General features: G+C 40.3%; 1 protein-coding gene across 2 annotated transcripts in view; it reads left to right on the forward strand.

Moving 5' to 3' along the window:
* RCAN2 (regulator of calcineurin 2) overlaps positions 1-24,066 on the forward strand; it is a 268,091-nt gene that overhangs the window by 148,675 nt on the left and 95,350 nt on the right. The window contains exon 1 of one of the 2 annotated variants that reach the window (XM_021692085.1): positions 19,657-19,746. The exons of the other annotated variant lie outside the window; for it this stretch is intronic. Within the exon in view, the coding sequence (XP_021547760.1) occupies positions 19,660-19,746 (87 nt within the window). The 5' untranslated portion in view covers positions 19,657-19,659. Of the gene's footprint in view, positions 1-19,656; positions 19,747-24,066 lie in introns of those variants that run through there. 2 annotated transcript variants of the gene reach the window in all.

The raw sequence follows: 24,066 nt of genomic DNA on the forward strand, positions 1-24,066 counted from the left end.
TCTATCACTAACTCTATGCATGATCTGATACACAAGTTACATATGTCCATCCTGGACGGGGAGCTCTATTTCCCCGTCTATAAAATGCAGGCTTAGAGCTGATTAATTTCAGAGGTTCTTCAGAGAAATACCATTCTGTGAATTATGGTGTTGCATTATCCAGATTTTTGTTTAAACAACTGATTGGATCTTTTTTTTCTATTATTAAAGTGGCACACTTACATCACAGATAATTTGGAAAGTACAGCAAAATAAAAGATGAAAACAAAATTACTAGCAATCCCTCTAATCCAGAGTTAGACATTGCTAATGTTTTGGTGCATTTCTTTCCATGATTTTTCTATGGAGGTATATTACACTACAGTAATGGGATCAGACTACATTTTTTTTTTACTGCTGCCTTTTCCCATGTCATCAGTTCCTTTGAGCACATACTTTTAATAGATGCATAATGTCTCACCCTATAGATTTGTCATAATTTATTTAAATGGTCCCTAATGGTTGGACATATATTTTTACTGTTAAAATTCTTGTGCATAAATATTTATAAGAGATTTCTAAACATGTTACCTGTAAAAGATTATGCATATTTAATGTCTTGAACAACGTTTGGCATCAGCATTATGCTGCACTCATAAAATGAGTTGGCCAGTGTTCCTTCCTGCTCTATTTTCTGAAAGATCTTGTGTAAAATTGGTGCTTAGTTTATTAATTTTACTGTTCTTTTCAATGTAGGCACTTAAAGCTATGTATTTCTCTCTATGCACTGCTTTAGCTATGTCCCATAAATTTTGCTATATTGTATCATTATCATTTGGTTTAAATTTTTTAAATTTCCCATTAGGTTTCTTCTTTGACTGAATGATTATTCATAAGAGTATTGTCTTATTTCCAAATACTTAGGCGTTTTTATGTGTCTTACTTATATTGACTTCTAACTTAATTTCATTGTGTTCAGGGAATATATTCCATATCAGTGGCTCTCAAAAATTTTGTATTACCATCTTTACACTCCTAAAAATTATTGAAGACCCCGAAGAACTTTCATTTATGTGCGTTATATCTATTTATATTTGTCATATTACGTATTAAAACAGAAGCTTAAAAATATTTACTAAGCCATTTAAAAATAGCATTTTAATGTAAATAACATTTTTATGAGAAATAATTATATTTTCCAAGACAAAAAAAATAGTGAACCGAATGAGACTGACTTCTATTTTTGTAAGCTTCTTTAATGCCTCGCTTAATGGAAAACAAGTGAATTTTCACACTTACTTCTTTTTTTTTTTTAAGATTTTATTTATTTGACAGAGAGAGAGACAGTGAGAGAGGGAACACAAGCAGGGGGAGTGGGAGAGGGAGAAGCAGGCTTCCCGCTGAGCAGGGAGCCCGATGCGGGGCTCAATCCCAGGACCCTGGGTTCATGACCTGAGCTGAAGGCAGACGCTTAGCGACTGAGCCACCCAGGCACCCCTCACACTTACTTCTTCATTCAGTCTGTTGTGGTAGCACAAGTCAGTCAGCTTCCGAAAAACCCCCCTCTACACTCATGAGAGAATGAGCATAAAAGAGAAAAATTATGTCTCAATTCTTCAAAAATAGTTTTGACCTTTTGAACCTCCTAAAAGGGTCTCTGGGACCCTGTGGGTTCCCTGGACCATATTTTGAGAACTTCTGATCTACATGATTTTGATCCTTTTCAACTTATTGACACTTGTTTTATAATGCAGCATATGGTCTATCATGGTGAGTGTTCTGTGTACTTCTGAAAAGAATGTGTATTTCTGCAGTTGTTGGGTACAGCGTCCTATAAATGTCAAGTAGGTCAAATTGGTTTGTGGAGTCATTCGAATGATCTTTATCTCTTTATCTCTACTGATTTTTCTCTATTAATTTGAGAGGATTTTTTTCTCTACTAATTTCCATTAATTCCTGAATTAATTTTCTACTAATTTCTATTGTAAAATATCCAGTAGTAATTGTAAATCTGTATTTCTCCCTTTAGTTCTGTCAAATTCTGCTTCATGTATTTTGAATTTTCGTTATTAACTACATTCATATCTAAGATTGTTATATTTTCCTAAATGTATTTTTTTTATATCCCAGAAATATAAGAAAAGAAAAGGGCAGGGTGAGTTAAGATATTTAAAGACAGAGACAAAGAAAACTTTATATTCTCTTGATTTTAAAATGATAAAATATCTATTCTTATATCCTTATCTCTGGTAATTCTCTTTATATTAAAGTCTACTTTGTGTGATACAAATGTAGACACACCAAATTTCTTATGCTTACTATTTGCATAGTTTATATTTTTCTAATCTTTTATTTTTAAGGAGTCTGTCTCTTTAGATTTAAAATATGTTTGTATACACATGTGTGTGGATATAGATATAAAGATATTCTTGCTTTCTTACTTTTTTATCCAGTGTGATATTTTCTGCCTTTTAATTCAAGTGTTTACAGTCCATTCACACTTAAAGTAGTTTTCAGTATGGTTGTGTTTAAGCCCACCATCTTGGCATTTGTTTTCTATTTGTTCCATCTGGTTTATGTTACTCTAGTTCTCCTTTATTGCTGTCTCTTGGATAAATCAATTATTTTTTTAGTATTCCATTGGATCCCTTTCTGTGGACTTTTTAGCTAGTCCTCCTTGTGTTATTTTTGATGATTATTTGTATTATAGAGACTACAATATGCATCTTTAGCATATCACAGTTTACCTTTAATAATATTGTATTACTTCACAAAGTAAGAACATCACAGTGTAATTCCTTTCTCACCTACCCAATCTTTGTGCTCTTGTCATATAATTAACTTCTGCATATACTGTAAACTCCACAATTCATTATTGTTGTATTACTTTAAATAATGAATCATTTTTTTTTTTTAAAGGTTTTTTTTATTTATTTGAGAGAGAGAATGGGAGACAGAGAGCATGAGAGGGGAAGGGTCAGTGGGAGAAGCAGACTCCCTGCTGAGCAGGGAGCCTGATGCGGGACTCGATCCCGGGACTCCAGGATCATGACCTGAGCCGAAGGCAGTCGCTTAACCAACTGAGCCACCCAGGCGCCCCTAAATAATGAATCATTTTTAAAGAATTTTAAAATAAATATAATATGAAGGTCTTGTATATTTACCCATAAATTTACCCCTCTAATGCTCTTCATCCCTTCCTGTCAATCTGAGTTTCCACTGGGGATTACTTCTCTTTAGTAGAAAGAATATTCTTTATCATTTCTAGTAGTTTAGATAAGTAGTAGATGAGTTCTCTGTCCTTTTTTTATTGTTGAATATGTTTTTTAAATTTTGTCTTTATATTGTTTAACAACTTTATTGAGGCATAAATTACATTCCATAAAACACACCCATTTTAAGTGTATAATTCAGTGATTATTAGTAAGCTTTTAGGGTTGTACAACTATCACCGAAATCCAGTTTTAGAATATTTTCATTCCCCCAAAAAGTTCGTTCATGCCCATTGCAGACAGTGCCCTTTTCACCCACAGCTGCAGGCAATCATTTATCTATTTTTATGAATATTTCATATACATGAAATTATACAACGTGTGATCTTTTGCTTCTTTTCATTTAGCAAATGTTTGTGAGGCTTAATGATGTTACAGCATGTCAGTAGTTCATTCCTTTCTATTGATGAATAGTAAGTATTTTATTGTATGAATATACTACATTTTGATTATCCATTCACCAGTTGATAGACATTTGTCTTGTTTCCAATTTTTGGCCATTATAATAATGCTACTATGAATATTGGCATACATGTCTTTGTGTCAACATATGCCTTCATTTCTCTTTGGTAAATACATAGTAGTAGAACACAGTAGTAGTAGTAGTAGAACTTTAAAATCATATTTTAAACTAATATTTAACTTACTAAGGAACTACCAAACTGTTTTCCAAAGTGGCTGTACTACTCTACATTTTCACAAGCAACAGATAAGTGTTTGCCTTCATATTTGAAAGTAATTTTTTGTTGTATATATAAATCTTGGTTGATAATCATTTTTATGTCTTTACTTTAAATATGTTTTTCCATTGCATTATGGCTGCCATTGTTTCTCTAAGAAGTCAGTTGTTATTTTCATTGTTGTTCCCCTTTATGTATTATATCTTTTTCTTGCTCTTGCTTTTAATATTTCTCTTTAAGACGATGGACTCTGAAAAACAAACAGGGTTCTAGAGGGGAGGGGGGTGGGAGGATGGGTTAGCCTGGTGGTGGGTATTGAGGAGGGCACATTCTGCATGGAGCACTGGGTGTTATGCACAAACAATGAATCATGGAACACTTCATCTAAAACTAATGATGTAATGTATGGGGATTAACATAACAATAAAAAAAATTAAAAAAAATATTTCTCTTTAGTTTTGAATTTTAGGAGTTCAACTATAATGTATCTAGATCTGCTGATCTTGAGGTTTAATGAGCTTCTTGGGTGTATGCATTGACATCTTTAATCAATTTAGAGAAAATCTTGGCCATTATCTTTTCAAATATTTCTTCTGCATCATTCTCTCTTCTATTTTGGGGACTTATGCTTTAATACTTTATAGTGTCCCACAGATCTCTTTTTCTTTATTTTAGTTTTGGTCTCAGTAAACTATTGGCCTTACAAACATGCTCTTCATCTGGGACTCTATGGGATTCAAATCCGTTATTCCAGCCCACGTGAAACCATAAAAGTTTCTGAGGAGTTTATCTCATCTCTTCTTATACCTGTCTCTGGTAAATTCTTCTTTCTCCCACTATTACATGAAAGATGAAAGCATTCATATATTTCTTCTCTCATGAGAAGGGCTCATTACTTTATGGAATTTAGTTCACTTAGGTTTCTTTTTCTTTAACTCTCTTTTGGGGTGTTTAAAAACCTGTGATTGCATAGTTTGTGTAACTTATTTTTTTTGACAGAGTGAAACAATGGCTTCTTACAACTTTCTGTATTTAACAGGAAGAAGAAGTTTCTGTGTGTTTTATTTATTTAATTATAGATTTTAAATATATATTTGAGAGAGCACATGAGAGAGAGAGAGCATGAGCTGGGGGGATGGGCAGGGGAAGAGGGAGAAGCAGGATCTCTGCTGAGCAAGGAACCTGATGCTGGGCTTGATCCCAGGACCCTGAGATCTTTTTTTCTCTACTTTTGATACCCCAATTCTATGAAAACACTCAAAAGACATATCTCAGTCAAAGAAAGAATGTGATTTCTCAAAGTTTTGGAAATTTCCGAAGGTATTGCCATGCCCAGCAGACATCCCCAACCCAAATCCCAATCTGGGTGGTATGAATGTGTATAATCAGCCTGACATCTAATACCAGAAACGTCTCTTTTGTGCATTCCATGTGGCTTCTTACCTCTCCTTCTTTACCTTTCTCTGTTCTAGTTTTACTACTTACTACAAAAAAAAAAGGGGGGGGGGAACGTAAAATGAAAGAAGATATGGGTTATGAAAGAAGATTGACTTTTTTAGATGCCTTCCTTCTCTAGCCCGAGAATGTTTAGAAATACAGAGCAAGTCATTTGATGGCCCTACCTGACATTTTTAGGCAGATGGAATCTTCTTAAAGTGTGAGGTATTAGCAGTCTGAAGCTTGACAAGATCCAGTGACATAATCATAATGTATTTCTCATTATTTCTTTTTTTTTTAAAGATTTTATTTATTTATTTGAGACAGAGAGAATGAGAGAGACAGAGAGCACATGAGAGGGGAGAGGGTCAGAGGGAGAAGCAGGCTCCCCGCCGAGCAGGGAGCCCAATGCGGGACTCGATCCCAGGACTCCAGGATCATGACCTGAGCCGAAGGCAGTCGCTTAACCAACTGAGCCACCCAGGCGCCCTCTCATTATTTCTAAGTTATATTTCTTATACATAATTCTAATGATTTATTTATTTGAAATCTAACCAGTCATAATCAATGTTTATTTCTAATTCAGTTGTTTAAAAAATTATGAACTTTACCAGAAAATCTTTTCTGATCTGATTCATTTTATCTTTTATGTTTTCCAGCTCTTTTCTCAAGCTCCATTTTTTTTTCCATGGTCTCTGTCTTGACACATACTGACCATTATACATCAAATAACATTATGAGTACCTGCTTACTTGCTAATTTAAGACATTCAAATTAAATTTTAAAATGAAAGATTTTCCACATTCAAGGATTAGTCTTCTTTAAAAATAAAAAAGATTTTATTTATTTATTTGAGAGAGAGAGAGAGATCACAAGCAGGGGAGAGGGGTAGAGGAGAAGCAGACTTCTGCTGAGCAGGGAGCCCGATGTGGGGCTCAATCCCAGGACCCCAGGATCATGACCTGAGCTGAAGGCAGACATTTAACTGACTGAGCCACCCAGGCACCCTAAATAGTCTTACTTATGGTTCTATCCCCATTTTGTTTTTGATTCTGTATAAAATTGGATTTTACTTTCACACATATTCTCATACACGCACATGGATGCTGTATTAGTTACAGTGATGATGTCTGCTATACCAGAGATGCTCTAAAATCTCAGGGGCTTAACAGAAAAGAGGTTTATTTTCCACTCATGTAAAACCCCATTAGAAGTGTGGTAGAGGAGGTTGATGAAAGGGATAGGAATGTGCTCCATGCAGTCATTCAAAGACCTAGGCTGACATAGGCTCTACCATCTTCAAAACTTGGCTCCAAAGATCAGTTTGAAGAAAAATGAGGGTCCTGCAGCTGGTTCTTATAGGCCAGGCCTGAAAGTGGCATACATTAATTCTGTTTCTACTCCATTGGACAGAACAATCACAGGATCACCCGTGGAATGAGAACTGTAGCCCTGATGGGAAACTACAGTTCTATACTATTGAAAGAGCACAAGCCTTTGGTGGACTTTTAGCCACTTCTCTTTATACATGTAAATGCATCTGAGTCTTCATGGCTATGCTTCTTAGTTCTTCCAGTGTAAATCTCTAAGACTCTCAAAGCTTGAGGAGTTAAAGAAGAGGGTGGTGGGGCAGGGGAATTAATGCTAAGCACCAAAGTCTAAAGCAAATAGAGCTGTTGCTATGGTAGAACAACTCAGAACTAATCCATCCATAAAAGGAAGTGAGAATGGCATTAACTTGTTTTGTCTTTCAGTTATGCATTCTTTTACCCATTTATCAGACATTATCTTGATTACTTGCTGTATGCTTTATGCTTAGCAACATGCTGAGTGCTGAGTATACAATAAAACATTTAAACCATTCGGTGAGGTAAGAGCTATAATGGATTTGTGTGCATTATGTATATGGAAGTAATGTGCATTATTTTAGTGGTGGAGGCTGACCTTACACTAAGTTAGCATGAGAAATTTCCAGCACAAGTCTTAAGGGCCTATTTGCCTTTTGGATTTTTAATATTCCTTACTATATTCTTTTGCCTATATGTAGCCCTGGTTCCAGCTTTGCACTCCACTCTTACGGATAGTAATATGATTATATTTCCTTAGTAGAAAGATCTGTCTGGCCGCACATGGTTTGCAAGATAGATACAATAGCAGTGAAATTAGAAGCAGGGAGAGTCAAGGGGCTACTATGATAGCCTTCATTGGTTCTCTCTCTCTCTCTTTATGGAACAAAATTGAAATTCCTATCTATAACTCACAAAACTCTTTATGGTCAGGCCTTTGCCTAACAGTCTAGGTGCATTTTCCATGGCTCTCTACCCCTAATCTCTGACTCCACCTGGGAATTTCTGCAGTATTAGTCTACTCATCATTTCTCATACTTAGCTACATCATGCCATGCTCCTGCCTACACTTAATAGTGACTTCCCTACTTGCTTGCCCATCTGGAAGACTAACAAATTACTTAACTTTCAAAGTTTAGCAAAATATTCCCTTCTTAGGGAAACCTTCTCTAAATGCCCCCTCTCTAAGGCAAACTTAGATACTTCTTATCCTATGCTCATGCTATACTTTGTACCAACATTTTTTGTAGAAAATAAAATTTATATTACATAATATTCTATTCTGTCCTAGCTTGTCTTATCATATTGTAATTCTTTACTACCTTTACCATGACCTCCTTGAGGAAGGAGATAGTGACTTATCTTTCTATGGCCAATTGCCTTGCTGTGTACTGGGTCATATAATATGTTCAATAAATAACCATTGAATGGAAGGGGTGGTTGAATGAAGGAATTGCAGTGATAGGAAATAACCTATGCAAAGCAGAGTAGTTTTAATAATATGTCATATATCAAGAACTTCAGTTCATTTGGAAAATAGGATTGTGCAGAGCAGTAGTTAGAAAAAAAAATGGTTGGAGAAGTAGGTTGGTGTCACCATATTAAAAAAAAAAAAACCCACTTTTAATTCTACCATCAGTAGGAAAGCAATGAAGATATTGAGCCAGGGAGTAATGTCACCAGAACTAGTTCCAGATGAATCCAGTGGTGTTAAATAAAAATTAAGTAAAAAGATGAGTGGGCAGGGAGGCATAGTGGGTAGGAGGCTGATAGTAGAACCTTGTTATTTTTGAGTTGTCCAGCATCCCACCCCTGTTCTATGTTGAGGAAGTCTCCCCTCTGTGATCCTTGGTAGGGCTACCATCTCTTACTAAGAGGCTATGGACCAAAATTTCCCTAACTAGATATCCTGGCAGCTGGGCTTGGGGTACATGACTCAGGCTTGACTAACTGAACACCCCACTCAGAGAGTATTACACAAAATCGCAGGAACCGTTAGATATCACTCAGGGCAGCAGAAAAGTGATGAGTCTGATGGTTGTGGTTCCAGTGGTAGCATCCTATTTCATTTGTTCCTACAGCATCATCTCAGAGGTCATCTTCTGTAGTTTAGACCCTCTTCATTCCAACCTACTTTCTGAAGCTATTTCTCAAAATTGTTAATTCTGTAGGAGCTACCTGCTAACTTCCTTATATGCTGCTTTTCTGCTAGTAGCCAAGAGCAGTTTCTATCATTTGCAACCGAAAGCCTATTCTGAAAGGTATAGAATTGAAACAGTGGTAGACATTGGTGGATGCCCATCCAGCATCCATCCCTCTCCTAACCCAGATACTTGTTTGCACATCCATCCATTCTCATGCAGCCCTACTTCAAGGAAAACCAACACCACTTCTTACTGGAGGAGTGGATCCAAATTGGCTTAAGCTAATCAGCATATTCCTTACCCCAGCCACAGTCATGTTCACAGGTGAACAGGTGACTTAAGTGGGCCAGTTGTAGAATGAAATAGAGGCAGTGCTTGCTACTGAGAGCCATCCTGGGAATCAGCTTTAGAATGACACTGACCTTCAGAAGACAGAGTCAGAGAGACAGGGCCCTTTGACAACCTCACTGAGGCTCTGGATCAATCAGCTCCTCTGGGCTGCCAGTGGAAGGAATCAAAGGTGACTAGGGGTATGATGCAAGGTGACTGGGTGGAAGGTGTTGTCACAACTGAGAGAGGGAGCACAGGAAGAGTAGCAAACTTGGTTAGATTAGAAGTTCGGGTCCAAAAATGGTACATTTGCTTTTCCAGAAGTATTTTTGTGCTTCATAAGTTGTTAGTTTCAAATAAAGAGCAAGACTTACCAAATACTTTCATATATTTACATGTCAAACTAAAGCCTCAGCCTTTTTAAAACAGAGTAGAGCTAGTTGTGTAGAATGACCACTGTTCATAGATTTGCAGGTTATTTTTCCCATGTCTTAGGTTTTAACCTGAGAAGGAGAATGGGCTGAGATGGGGGGCATGTTTCTAGAGTTTTAACTAGTCAGAACTATAACAGTTTTGCAGTAATGTCCATCCCTGATTAATACCTATAAAGACTAGTACCTATTACCACTACAAGTCATAATCTCAGGTTTTACCTTTAGCCTTCTTTTTCGCTTTTTTGTTGTTCTTGTTAATGTAAACATTAATGATATTAGCTAAAGATTGAAATGAACAACTGTGAATGTGTATCTGTCATGGATATATAAAACTGATCACATTTTAACATACCTAAGTTATTTCAGATAAAGTTAACCATATCTACCTAGGCTTAGAACCTTAGAATCTCCTTCTCTCCCTGCCTCCCCTTCTCTTTTTTTCTGGTATCTCCATCCTGCCTCCCTCCTCATGTTACTCCCCATCCCCAGACCATTACATTGGCAGCCAATTAATTGTTAAATCCTAAACATTTTATCTCCATGGTGTTTCTCATATCCACCCTTTTCCTTAAATTACTATTCCATCTCCATAATCCATCCCCTCAGTGCCTCCCAGCAGGAGTCTGGACACAGGGCTCAATCCCATGACCCTGAAATCACGACCCTGAGATCACGACCTGAGCCAAAACCAAGAGTCAGTTGCTTAACCAACTACACCACCCAGGCGCCCTAAGGCTTTCTTGATTTTGCTGGTAGATGGAATCTTTCATCTCTATAAGAAACCCACTCTTGTCACTGGCACCATCTCCTTGAAGATGAGACTCTGATACTTTCCAATCCAGCCTTCACATCACCACTAGAATGCTTTCAAAAGTGCAGATGTGTTCATGTTCTGTCCCCCAGAACGTTAAAGTTTATGTAGCAGAGAAGTTAAGAGTTCACACTTGGAGATAAGTGGTTTAGATTTAACCTAGCTCTACCACTTTCTAGCTACTTCACCTGAGTCAAATGACTTCCTCATTCTCTAAGTGGGGCCTATTGTGAAGTTTAAATAACACAATGTTAATGAATTAGGTTAACCCTAATTAAGTGATGTATGACAGGACGATAAATTCCAAGTTGCAACTGAGACACAATAAAATAAAAATATGATATTCCAAGTAGAGGTAGGTATCAGACCAATATGCAGATTTTCAAAGCAGGTGACCAAATACTAGTTAGATAGCTCCAAAACCTGAAAAGGGGATTAGCAGGGCAAAACCATCAGAGATGGCAAGATGATTCTGTGAGGCGGTTTTCTTTGCAGAGATCCATCCTGGGACTCCTGCTGGTACTTCAGGAGGGCTTTAGGATGGTGCCAGCTCCCTCACCCCTAATGTAAACAGGAGGAGGGGTAGTTTCAATGAGACAGTTGGAAAACCTGATGAATGACTCCCACTTTATTGTCCCCTTTGTCCCCTGTTATTTAATCTAGGGTTGTGTGTGTGTGTGTGTGTGTGCGCGCATGTGTATGTGAGTTAGCTAGGACTTTTTTGGTTGTTAGTGACAGAAATAGTATTTGAATTGGCTTGCGGAAAGAGGGAGGCATTGGTTGGAATAATACTAGAATATCATTGATATTCTCCTGACCCAGTTTTGGTTTGGAAAATCCTCATGAGAACTCTGACTGGCTTAGTCTGATCAGGGCCACCTCAGATGAATCCAGGATGGAAGGAGGAGGAGCAGTTCCCAGAGAAATAAATGTCCAAAGACAGGAGTGCTAAGCAAACAGCCTATTTGTTTTTCATCCCTGTCATTTTTCAAGTACATCAGCTTCTTAGGCATAGCACTGCCTCTATAAAAATGCACCATCCGATTCAGATGTGGAGGTTCGAAAGGGGAAATATGTCTTCTTAAAGGAGGGATCAAGGCAGGGATAAGACCCTGGGAACTGGGGAAGAGGGTAAGGCAAAGAGGAAATGGTGATGGCTTCCTCAGCATGCCAGTTGGGATTAGCTGTCAGAGATTTGTAGGACTTCAGTAGGTGCTAACTGCTCACATACCCACAGTGATGGAATAGCTGTCCTTGAGTCTGAATGAGGGCATTGCAGCTACCACATGGCATAGGGCTGTCTGCTGCAAACTGGGGCATTTGATTTTGATTTTGTGTCCCTCATTCTCCCCTTTCAGCGTCGCTTTCACTTCTTATGGACCTCCCCTGCCCCCACCTCACCATCCCCACTGCCCAGTGACCTGAGGCACCTTCATTGGCCTCACTCTCCCTTCTCAGGCTCATTCTCCTTCAGAGGGACCCGTTTTATACACTTACATCTTGTCCATGTCCCCGGCAGCACCTGTCCTTAGTCACCACTCAGAGCAAAAGGATTTCACTTATTCAGTTATTCATTCACCCAACACATGTTCATTGAGCTCTCATTGTGCACCAGGCCCCATTGTAGGCACATAGGGAAACCATAGTGAACAAGTTAGGGGAGCCCTGCCCCCATGGAGCTTGCATTCCCATGGGAGAGATAAAATGAAACTACACAAATAAATGTATACCATCAGTTAGTGATAAGTTCTTTGAAGAGAAATAAAACAAGAGGAAGAAGATAGTCAGAGGGTGCTACTTAGTGAGAGACAGATGAGGGTAGACTTCTCTGACGTGGGCCATTGAGCAGAGACCTGCCTTCTGTGGAGGAGTGAGCCCTGCTAAGATGGGGGACATGGCATTCAAGGCAAGGGATGCCACCTGCAAGAGACCTGGGGTGAGAATGTGTTTGACCTGTGATGACCGGACCTAAGTGAGGTATCACAGAAAAAGAAGCGTAAATGGCTCTTAACTGCAGGAGCCAATGCTCCACTTTGCTCATAAGAGTAATGCGAACAAAGCTCATTGAGGCCTTCTGGGGTGTGTTTAGGATGTTTTGCTTGCTCAGGTGAGAAACAGAACCTGAATTAGCTGGAGAAAAGATAGTGGGGATTGACTAGAACAATGCTGTACTAGTGCACATACAGAAAGACCCATAAATGTGTCCATAATAAGAGAAGTGCCAATCAAAACTCCACACTGGACTAAATGCATCTTGCTCACCAGATGGGCAAATGTCTAATACATTCCACAACACATGCTGCGGGGAAACACTTTCTCATAAATTGCTGGTTTGGAAGCAAAATGACACAACTTCTATGGAGGAGAGTTTGGCTGGATCTAGCAAAATCACATATACACTTGCCTTTTAACCCAGCAATTCCACTTCTGGAGTCAGTCCCAAAACGTGAAAAAGCATGAGCAAAGTCTATCCATGGCTGCACTATTCAATATCCAAAGACTAGAAACAGTCCTAGTGCCTATCAATAGGGGCCTAGTTTCGCAAACTTCGTAAATGGTGGAATACTATACAGCTATAAAAAGGAATAAGAATATTACTATATATTACTATGGAATGATCTCTAGGGCCACATTTTTTAGTGATAAAAGCAAGACAATAAAGTGTGCAAATATGCTCTCATTTGTCTAAAAAGGAGAGGGAAAATAAACATATATATTTGCTAGTTTGGCTTTTTTTGGTAACAAAAGAATGGATAAACAATAAAGATGAAATAACAGTGACCTGTATGGGAGGGAGGAGGGGAATGGGGTGAAGGAGACAGGGATAAAAGCTCTATTTCTTTGTAGATTTGTAGTTTTTAATTTTGAACCATGCAATATTTTTTATAATTATAAAACAAAATTAAGTTTAATGGGAATGATAATCCTTATGAATTCAAAGATGTTACTTTGGAAAAAAAGCAAACAACTTTGGAAACATTTTAGAAACAAATGAACCTTACAAAGTAAATGTTTCTAAAAGTAACAAATTTTGAAACCAATGAACCTAACTTTTTATCCAGTTGGTGGGATAGAGGAACTATTTCAAATGACTGTAAGACACCGTAACTTGTATCTCCTTTATGGGATATACCCAAAGGGGAAAAAGAACTGGGAAAAAAATCTTAAATTGTTCCTTGTAGTATTAATCATGTGATTCCAAGGCTGCTGTACAGATAGTATGGGATAAGGCAAATGAATAATTATGTTTTTGGTAATGACCAAGATATTTGATGTAGAAGAAAGGGGATACAGATATAAGACTGATGTGTCTCAGCAAAAACACTGTAGTCTTGGATTTGAAATCATCAGTCTGAACTCATATGCTATCTTTTAAATACATTTATATAATTCCTAGCTCTGTCCACTGAAATGCTTATAAACAATAACCAACCCGGTGCGAAGAGCACCTCTCTATAAGTATATAAATTATGATCTGAAAATATGTTAAAATACTTGCTAAATGGAACTGAGGCTCCTTGGAGAAATTGTTGATTCTTTATCTGAAACAGGAAATGGACAAGATGAGCCTGGAATATCTTGTCATGCCAGAAGGAGAGGTAGCCCTCGAAGACATTGGGATTGTGTCAAAAGGACACCAGAGCCAACCTGATTAGACTCTCACCAACCAAAATGGGCAATTGAAGCATCAATAAAATAAAACTACAGTGGATTTAAACTCACTATTAGACTCTCACCAGCCAAAGATGGGCAATTGAAGCATCAATAAAATAAAACTACACAGTATTTAAACTCACTAAATATATTTAATTCATGAGTTCATAATACTTAAAAAAACCTCAATGATCTTCTTTGAAGGATAATAAGGAAACAAATTATTTTTAAAAACTAGCTAATAAAGGAAAAGAGTAAAGTATGTATTTTGCCTATCTCACACAAATGTAGATGAGTAGTTCCTCTTCATGGAAGTAGTCCATGAACACATGAAGAAGGAGTACCATTATTCTGCAAATCCTAAAGAAAGAATGAGTCTAGGCATTTGCATTAAAGGAGAGACAGCCTGGCATTACCTACCCCCTGATGGAAGAACACAATACCATCTAGGAAGGAGGTCCTGCCACACCTGAATCCATCAGTCTTCTGAATCTAACTAACAGGAGCTACAGGTAACAGAGAAACCAGTTAAATGACACTGTGTGGAGCTCATCATGAAAATACAGACTGGGGAAACTAAAGGACAAATGACATGATTTCATCATCAACAGCAAACTCCAAGGAAGAAGAAGAAGAAAAAAAAGAAGGGATGTGGGAGAATTCTATAGATTAAAAGAGACAATGAAGACACCACAGCTTGGATCCCAGTTTAGACCAACAAACTTAACAAATGAAGGAAAGAAGGAAGGAAGGGGACAGCAGGATGAGACTGGGGAGGGAGCAGAGAGTGGATGAGAAGAAAGAGAATATTGGTAGTTTGGAGCAATGTGCACACTGGCAGGATATTTGATGATATACTGAGGAAGTAGTCTTTCTTTTGGGTTGTGTGATGATAGGTATTGCGATTTCCAAGGAGGAACCCTTATCTTTTCGAGATATATGCTGAAATATTTACAGGTGATAGGGTCAGACATCTGTTTCAAAATAACTGGGAATGAGTAGGGACATGAAGCAGTGATCCTCAGACTTGGCTTTGCATTGGAATCACCTGGAGGGCTTATTAAAATACAGATACCAGCCTCGCCTCCAGAGATTCTCATTCAGTCTTGGGTGGGATTCAAGAATTTGCCTTTCTAGCAAGTTTCCAGATGATGCTGATGCTGTTGGTGGGGACCACACTCTGAAACCCACTGGCAGAGAAGAAGCAAGATTGGCCCCCAAAGTTATTCTTGCATCTGACTGGTGGGTATGTGAAGGCTTATTATTATATCCCTTCTAGTTCTGAATATGTTTGAGGTTTTCGATGGTAAATATTAAAAACAAGTGATACCAAAAGACATGTAGAGGAGCAAAGCCTTTGACATCCCATAGCTTTCATGGGAATATCTGTGCTTATTAGCAAGGCAGATTTGGCTTCTGCCTCTGGATTAAAAGATGCACATCTCCTCCTGCCTACTTAGAGGTGACTGTAAGAATTGCCTGGCCAGAGGGGCAGGAAAGTGATCTTTGTCTAAAGGGTCTGCATCATGTTGCATCCATTTTCTTAACGTGGTCAGTCATTGGAAGAGCAGTGGTTTGGATGAATTGTATGATTTTATGGCCACTTCTGCTGGGAAGGGTGCTCCTGAGCAGAGCTGTGCCAGGATTCAGCTGTCAGGAAAGGGGGTGATCACAGAACTTCTATGCCCATATACCTTCCTGCAAGGACCTTCCTAAAACTCCTAGATCAGAAGGCACCTCTTTTGGGTTGAGTCCCTCTACTTGTCTTTTAAGATGCATTCATCCATTTACTTATCCATTCATGCATCAGATATTTAATAGAACGCCTCCTAAGTGTCAGGCACTCTTCTAGCCCTTGAGAAAAGCAGTGAACAGAATAGGCAAAATCTCTGCTTTTGTGAAGATTAAATTCTAGTTGGAGGAACAAACAATAAATTAAAAAGTGAACAGTAATTTCAGAGAATGAAAAGTGCTATGAATAAAATTAAAATGAAGATGCTGGGATAGGGATTGATTCTGTGTGTGTGTGCACGTGCATGCGTATGTTTGTGTACACATTTTATTTTACGTGATCAGGGAGAGTTTCTCCAAGGGGATGGTATCTGAGCTGAGAGATGGATGATAGGAAGGATCCGGCCATGAAGAGATCTGGATATGTTCAGACAAAGGCAATAGCAAAGTACAAAGGCCCTGAGATGAGAAGGAACTAGGTGCTTCTTTGGAATGCAGAGAAAACCAGTGGGTCTGGGACATGGAGAGCACAGGGAAAAATGGTATGAGATGAGATGGAGAGTGGGTAGGAGCCAGGGTATGTAGGGCCTTATAGTCATCAGCCAGCGTGCTTATATACATACCTCAGACACCTCCAAGCCTGTCAGTCATCTCCCAGCTATAAAAAGTACACTCTATCTAGAAAAACAGGACACTGTTTTAACATGGAAGCCCCTTAGGAGCTCTGGTCTATAGGAAAATGACTGCTTTTGTAGAGGCAATTGAATTGTATTGTATATCGAATTTGTTGAACCAACCTATTCTAAAAGCCCAATAATTTTATTTTAGAATCACCATATGCTCTCAATGCATATAGTTCCACCCTAAAAACACTATTTACTCAACTTAATACTCGGTCCCCTTGTTAAAATACAGATTCCTCTGTGATGGGTAATACTCTGAGTTATCAGTCATTTCATGCTAATATAAATGAGTTGATAGCTGTATCCTTGAAAAGAGTTTTAAGAGAGGAAAGCATAAAGTTAGTGGTTTCTGGAGCACAGGAAGGAATCTCCAGTGCAGAAACAAATCAGAATGGAGAAACTAAGGATGCATCAGAAAAAAAAATACTTACGTTACAATTTTGAGTGGGTCTCTGCCTCCTGGATAGACGAATGTCCTCCTGCCAAGACTTATCATAGCACAGCTGTTTTTCTTGAAATAACATATGTGAGTCCTTTCTAGCTCTTTCCTACATAGAAAGTGTGAAAGAATGCACAGATCCCAGTGATTACAATGCGTTGTTCTTACTGCCCTGCTGTTCCTTGTTGGGCTCTGGACATGCATGCTGGACCTAACCTCTGCAGATGAAGTGTTTTCAGGACTGAAACAGTGGTCCGCTGCAGGCAGCTCAATCAGCTGATGTGAACAGACCATAGGCATCGCTTCCCAACTTCACATTCAAGTGACTTCATATTAGTTGCTTGCAATCAGCCCTGATAAGAATATTTACACCACAGAAATCAGCAAACACTACACCCTGGGCTTTTCTTTTCAGCGAGCTGATTGTTAGACACTTACCAGCACACCGCTGGTGTGAAATTTTACAAAAGTCAATTTTAGCATACGCCATGGCATATGGAAAGAGTAGTGATGTCTGTTTTGCCTCTTGAACAGATGTCGATGGTATTCAAAATTATATTCATCTTTGTATATACTTTACATTTTGGCTATATTTATGTATATATAAGCTCCATATATGTTCTCAAAAACTTTTCCTGGCATTCCATGGTCAACTGGGTGGACACTAAAGGTCCCTCAAGGCTTTGAGTCATCTGTCTCTTGTTCCCTTGTCTACCCCTGGCTACAGTCAAATTTGAGCTTCAGTATGCCTTGCCCCTCAAATAACCTATTCTTTTTTTGGTCTGAACACTTCTAGTCTGCTGCCCCTGTCTGATGGGCTCCCCTCACCTTCTCTGTCTACCCCTTCTCTGTCTACCATAGCCTTACCCATGTTGCAAGATGAGAGCAGAGGCCATGTCCTCCTTCTTGATGCTCACCTGCCACAGCTGCTTTCATTATCCATTGCTCTTCCTCCAGGGTTGCCACTAAATGCTGTCTGTAGCTCCTCAGCCACCATCTCGACGGCCACTGGCTCATTGTATAGATGTTTGTCTCCATGTCTTATCTCCTCCGCTGGATTTTAAGCCCCATGAGGATAGTGAATTTTGCTTATTCATCATTTTACCCTTAAGAGCATCTGGTGCAGAGCTTTGCATATAGTCATCACTCAGTAAGTGTTAGTTAAATTATCTGCATATATGACTTCATATTCCCCATAGTGGCCTGGACATCATAGTAAGTGCCACACAGACACACACAGATACACACAGACAGACACACCCACAAAATTTCATCAGTCTAAATATTTGTATTTGTGGACTGCTTTCATTTAGCATGGGAAATCTCTTATTGAAGGGGAACGGACACTAGGTCCAGTTGTAATCCAATGAGGACCAACCACAAAACTTGTACTTGTGGTCTGAAAAGTCACCTTTCTCATCTGCATGCAAAATTGGAACACTTTGTCCAGTCATGTGTTAGAAAGGTGCCAATCTGATGCTCTCATGGCCACCAAAGATGCCACTGCATTCCCAGGGGGAACAAATCCTGCGAGAATGTTAGTGAGTTCTACTGGGACTTTTACAAAACTAATGATAAAATAAAAACTCATCTGATATTTTCTCTTTGCTCATCCCTGCCGTCAAAGAAGGCTATTCCTGTTTAGTTGATTCATTCATTAAACAATTATTGCCTTCTCTTTCCACTCTGCTCAAGTCTCAGATACAAAGATGAATTATCCATGGCCCTGCCCCTCAATGATTCACAATCAGGAAGAGAAACCAAAAAAAGCAACCAGACACGTTCAAAGTCTCAGGCGAAATAGAGCCCCGAGGCTCTGACAGTGACCCACATCAGTGCATTTGCCCATTAGATTCTGCCATCTGTCCCCGCATGAGACGTTTGCTCTAACTCCTTTTCCACGATTGCTTTTGGTTTGAATGACCTTGGAGATAGTCTGAAATCTCGTGCTTGGAAGGGTGCTTTTAGAGTTACTGGTCTGCACTTCCGTGCTTCAAATAGAATTTTACAAACCTAATCTTCTCCTACCAGGCCGCCTAAATGACTGACGACCAGCTCTTTAGTCACTCCAAGAATGGATTTCTATTCAGCCCGTGCCTGGGATGCATTAGGATATCCAGAACATGTGTGGCTGCTTAGGCGGCACAGGGCAATGAGCAGAAGCCAAACAATTTGCAAAATGTCTCAACTTCCTGCTCATCTCTGAGGCAGAAAATTGTCACACCTTAACCTCAGGAGGCTCATCTGCAGAATTATTTACCCACCCTCCCGAAGCAGAGCCTCTCGTGTCAGATTCTCCCCCTTGCTTTTTGCAAACATAAGCACTCGGCTGAAACAACAGCTATGACTCAGTTCCTAGCGAATGCCGCCTGAATTGATTTAGTCTGAGTTCAGATTTAGCACATAATCATGTTCAATTTGCTCCACTGCACTGCCTAGAGATAAAAGGCTTGGGGGGAAAAAAATAGCTTCAGCTTGTGTCAGTCTTGGTGGTGATGTCATTGCCATGAGAGAGCCGGGGCCGTTCATTAGTCTGCTGTGCAGCCTCAGACGCGGGCTGCGTGCGTGCAGAGGGAGCGGGCTCCAGGTGCCGAGCGCCGGCGATCCCCAGGGCGAGGCGGCACCCGGGGCCGGCCACGGCCACATCCACCTGGAGGCTCTTCCCATCACGCACAGCTCTGAGGTCGCCTAGCTCTTGATTGAAAATTCAGGAGGGGGAATGCCAGCCCCTAGCATGGACTGTGATGTTTCCACTCTGGTTGCCTGTGTGGTGGATGTCGAGGTCTTTACCAATCAGGAGGTTAAGGTATGCACCTGCAATCTTCCTTTTCATTGTTGCTGGTAGTGAAGCTGCTCGGCAGAGCCTTTTTTCGCTTAAGGAGACAGGCAGGACTTTGGTTAATAGTTTTCAGCTCACAGTCTGCGCTAGGAATGCAAGTGGGGAGTGCATGCCTGTGTTTAATTAGAATAAGTTAGAAGAGGGACTGGCACATGAATTTCGAATGTGATAAGGTCCACCATTGTCTGTTTTTTTTTTTCTTGTCTCTTCTATTAGGTGACCCCCCCACCCCCACCCCCAGGCATCCCTTTCATAGTAGACATGTTTTTGTAGTCTCATATCTGTGTGTCAGTAAGGAGAATTTGCCAGTCCGTAGTGTTGAGAGGGGTATTGATCGTGGATTCAATGAAGAAAGCACACATAATAAACGTCGCACCCAGGACACCCTGAGAGTGGGACAGTAAGCCCTTCAGGGCCCGTCACTGCACTGTGCCATGATGTGGTCTTCCAGTGGAACAAAAGCTGTCCTACAGATGACAGGTTCAATCTCTAGCTCTCTGGAAATCAAAGTTGCAGAGCAGCTGCTGAAATTTTCTTTGTCAGGCAAAGGAAGCAAGTCATTTTCCCTCAGCAGTTGTCCATCAAGAAAGTTCAGCCGTAAATAAATTTTGCATCTTAAGATGTAGGACTCCAGGCTGTTGGTCCCCACAGATTGTCTGCAGCAATCATTTAATTGTCTAGGTAATTGTCCCCTAATGATAGTCGGTCTTTTTTTTCCCTCCTCATTTGGTTTTATATTATGAAAAAGAGTCCATGCTTGGAAAATGGGGATTTTGCTTTCTTCTCTCATATGGCAAAGAAGAGCTAGCAGAAGCCTCTTACTTGTACAGTTCACACAGAGAAAGGACAGTTACTCATTGTGTAACGGGAGGAAGCAAAGGGGAATTACAGTGCATGATCATTTTCCGCCTTCACCTTAGTCTGTACTCAAAGGAAGACCCTGCATTCTGCATTGTTGAGTGTGTGTAGGTGACACCCCAGGGCTTGACAGGTGGGGATTTATGTGTTCACTAGCATATCACTAGCCTAACACTTGGCTCTGTCATTCAGGACTGCGGTTTCGAACCCTCTCTTGACATGGATTCAAGAATCCGGTTTGTTGTTCCTGCATATTTCAAATGTGTGGCTCCGTGTTTACCAATTCTGCCGGTGCTGTGCCTGTGTCTACCACCTGTCATATTGAGGTTCGGAAAATTAGGATAGCATGGTTTGGTGCTGCCTATGATTGTGTCCGAAATGGAAACGTGCGTGCAGAGACTCCCGGTGCTGCCGGTGAGACCTGCCGTAAGCACCCCAGGAGAGAGAGCATCCATGAAAGCCCCTCCGGTTTAAAGCCAACTTCCAGTCCCGTGCAGGTAGCTGGATAGAGAGACATCTTCCAGCAACTGCTGGTACAGAATTATGTGTCTGTCGAGTCAAACTTCCTAGTTCCCCTCTGTCCTTAACAGTTATCTGTTGATTACATGCGTGCTCTGCAAACGTCATAAGATAATCTGAACTTTTTTTAGTCCAAGAAATGATAGTGAGAACATTTTTATTCAGGATCTGCAATATGCCAGGTATTGTGCTTATTCAGGAAGGAGCTTAAAAATATGCTTGTATGACAGATGGGTCTGTGATAAAGACATATGCTATTTCTTAAAGATGGAGTGTTTTGTGGAATTAAGGGGACACAACATTCCTACAGCTGATTGTCCTTGAGGGGCTGGGAGGGCTTTGTGGAGAAAGTGATACTTGCACTTAAAGGTGGGTAGATTTTGATACAGAAGAGGGGCGGCATGGGAATGGAAAGCATTCCATTTTGCAGTCGGGTGAGTCAATGCATTTGACTGCAGGAGGTTCTCTGTGAGGGATTGGATGGGAAACCGGGGAGTGAGTCAGGGCCAGATTATAACGCAGCTGACACTGTTCATCAGAAATGTATGGGTTTTTCTGGCAAGACTCTCCCCAGAAAGATGTGTTAGATGTCTTTACTGCTAGACACCACTGAATCACAGTGGATTTGTTTCTTTGCGGCAAGTTACCTAATCTTTCTTGTGCCTTATTTTCTCACCTGTAATGTAGCTATAATAGTAGTTTCTACCTCATTGGCTTAGTAGGAGGATTAAAGAAAATTATACATGTGAGATAATTAACACAGTGCCTGACACGTATTTAGTGTTCAATAACTGTTAGCTCTAGCTGTAACTGTCCCCGTCATCTTTTTAGACATCCTCTGAAGATGATAGGTTCCTTTTGCCAGTTAACTGGAATGTCTTAACTCCAGCTGAGTTTACAGTGATAATCCAGGACACTGAACCTGCTTTCCCTCCCAAATCCCCAAACACACACACACACACACACACACACACGCACACACACTAGCAACTTAGAAAACACAGCACTTCCTTTTAGACATTTAATGTAAAATGGTGACATTATTGGGGCGCCTGGGTGGCTCAGTCGTTAAGCATCTGCCTTCGGCTCAGGTCACGATCCCAGGGTGCTGGGATCGAGCCCCGCATCGGGCTCCCTGCTCGGCAGGAAGCCTGATTCTCCCTCTTCCACTCCCCCTGCTTGTGTTCCCTCTCTCGCTGTGTCTCTCTCTGTCAAATAAATAAATAAAATCTTAAAAAAAAAAAAAACGGTGACATTATTATCAAGCAAAGATCTACTTTGTGCTTATTAAAAAAGGGGGAAAAATGCACAAACTAAGGCAGGCCAAAGAGGTTTGTTGAGAAAAACCACATGTTCCTTGTTTAGAAGTGAGCATTGCTTCTTGTCAGGAAGAGATGTTCAAATGTAAAATTCTGGCACCGAAGTTTCTCCAAAGGTAAATTTCATTCATTACCAATCTTTTATACATGATGGAGCCAGGAGTTCCTTTCTTCAAAGTCTTTAATATTTAGTGTTAGAGAAAAGGGAAGTAGTTGGGGCGGGGGGCATTGTCTCACATGCCTGCAAGCCGGCTTGCTTGATCTCAGGCTTTCTTGCGTTTTACAGACTCTCCCTTTATACAGGTAGTGCCCTTGGGAAAGCAACCACACCAGGGTTATGCAACCAGCAAGCACTCTTCACAAGTGCAGTGGTTTATTTGGAAGGAGTGGAGACATATGCAAATCTAACATCCTGTTGCAACTTAGAAGACCTTATCCTCAATGGGGGATCTCAGCTGGTTGCATTGAGGTCCGTTTGGGCTCCAATGTCCTAAATTTCATCAAAACTGCTAGAGCAATAGTACCAAAAAGAGGGGGAAATCAGGCAAATAGAGTTCTGCCATATTTGTCTTTCTCCAGATACTCCATTGGTGGTAGTATGAACTTAGCTGTCTGTCTTATGGCATAAGAATGCTCAGACAGGGGCACCTGGGTGGCTTAGTTGGTTAAGCGACTGCCTTCGGCTCGGGTCATGATCCTGGAGTCCCGGGATCGAGTCCCGCATCGGGCTCCCTGCTCAGCAGGGAGTCTGCTTCTCCCTCTGACCCTCCTCCCTCTCATGCTCTCTCTCTCAAATAAATAAATAAAATAAAAATTAAAAAAAAAAAAAGAATGCTCAGACAGATGAAGAAATTTGAAGCCCTCCCAGTAGAAGGAAAATGATATGATGAAAGGTAGATTGTGTGTGTGTGTGTATACGTGTGTAGGGTTGGTTTTGTACGGTATTCTTCCCATATTTCTGAGAATGGTCTTCCTCCTCCACAAGGAGCCAAATCCTTCAAAAAAATGAAAGGGCTCCAGATATGGGTAATGAAATTTATATTTTGCTTTAGTCCAGTGGTTCTTAACCCTGCTTGACCACTGGGATCCCCTGGAGAACTTTTAAAAATATTGACAGTGCCCAGGCCCTAAGCCCAGAACTTGGCCAGTGGGAATGGAGCCCAGACACAGATTATCCTATAAAGTCAGAATCTTGTCTCTTCTAGGCTCAGATGGATGCAGGTGGGGTCAGGGAAGAATTACCTAGAGTAACCTCTGCTTAAACACTTTGACCCATATCCCGCAAATGAAGATTTGGCATATGCAATTTAGAAGCAGTGTCTCCAAGCTGTCAGAAATGTTGAGATTCACCCAACATTTTTTGACCAGTTCACCACACCTGCGGTTCTTCCACCTGGTTCCCAGCCAATGATAAACACTCTTCTCCGCTGCTGGCCACGGTGGGTGCCTTCCCAGAGCTGCAGAGGCAGCCTGCAGAAGAATGTCCCCCCTCCCCTTGGGGCAGCCTAGCCTGGGGCCATCCCTTCTCTGCAATGAAAGCTTCCCCTATGGAAAAGAGGTGGATGCCTCCTCTCTGGGCTAGAGGGCTTCT

This window comes from Neomonachus schauinslandi, chromosome 8, assembly GCF_002201575.2.
Source record: "Neomonachus schauinslandi chromosome 8, ASM220157v2, whole genome shotgun sequence".
NCBI lineage: Eukaryota > Metazoa > Chordata > Mammalia > Carnivora > Phocidae > Neomonachus > Neomonachus schauinslandi.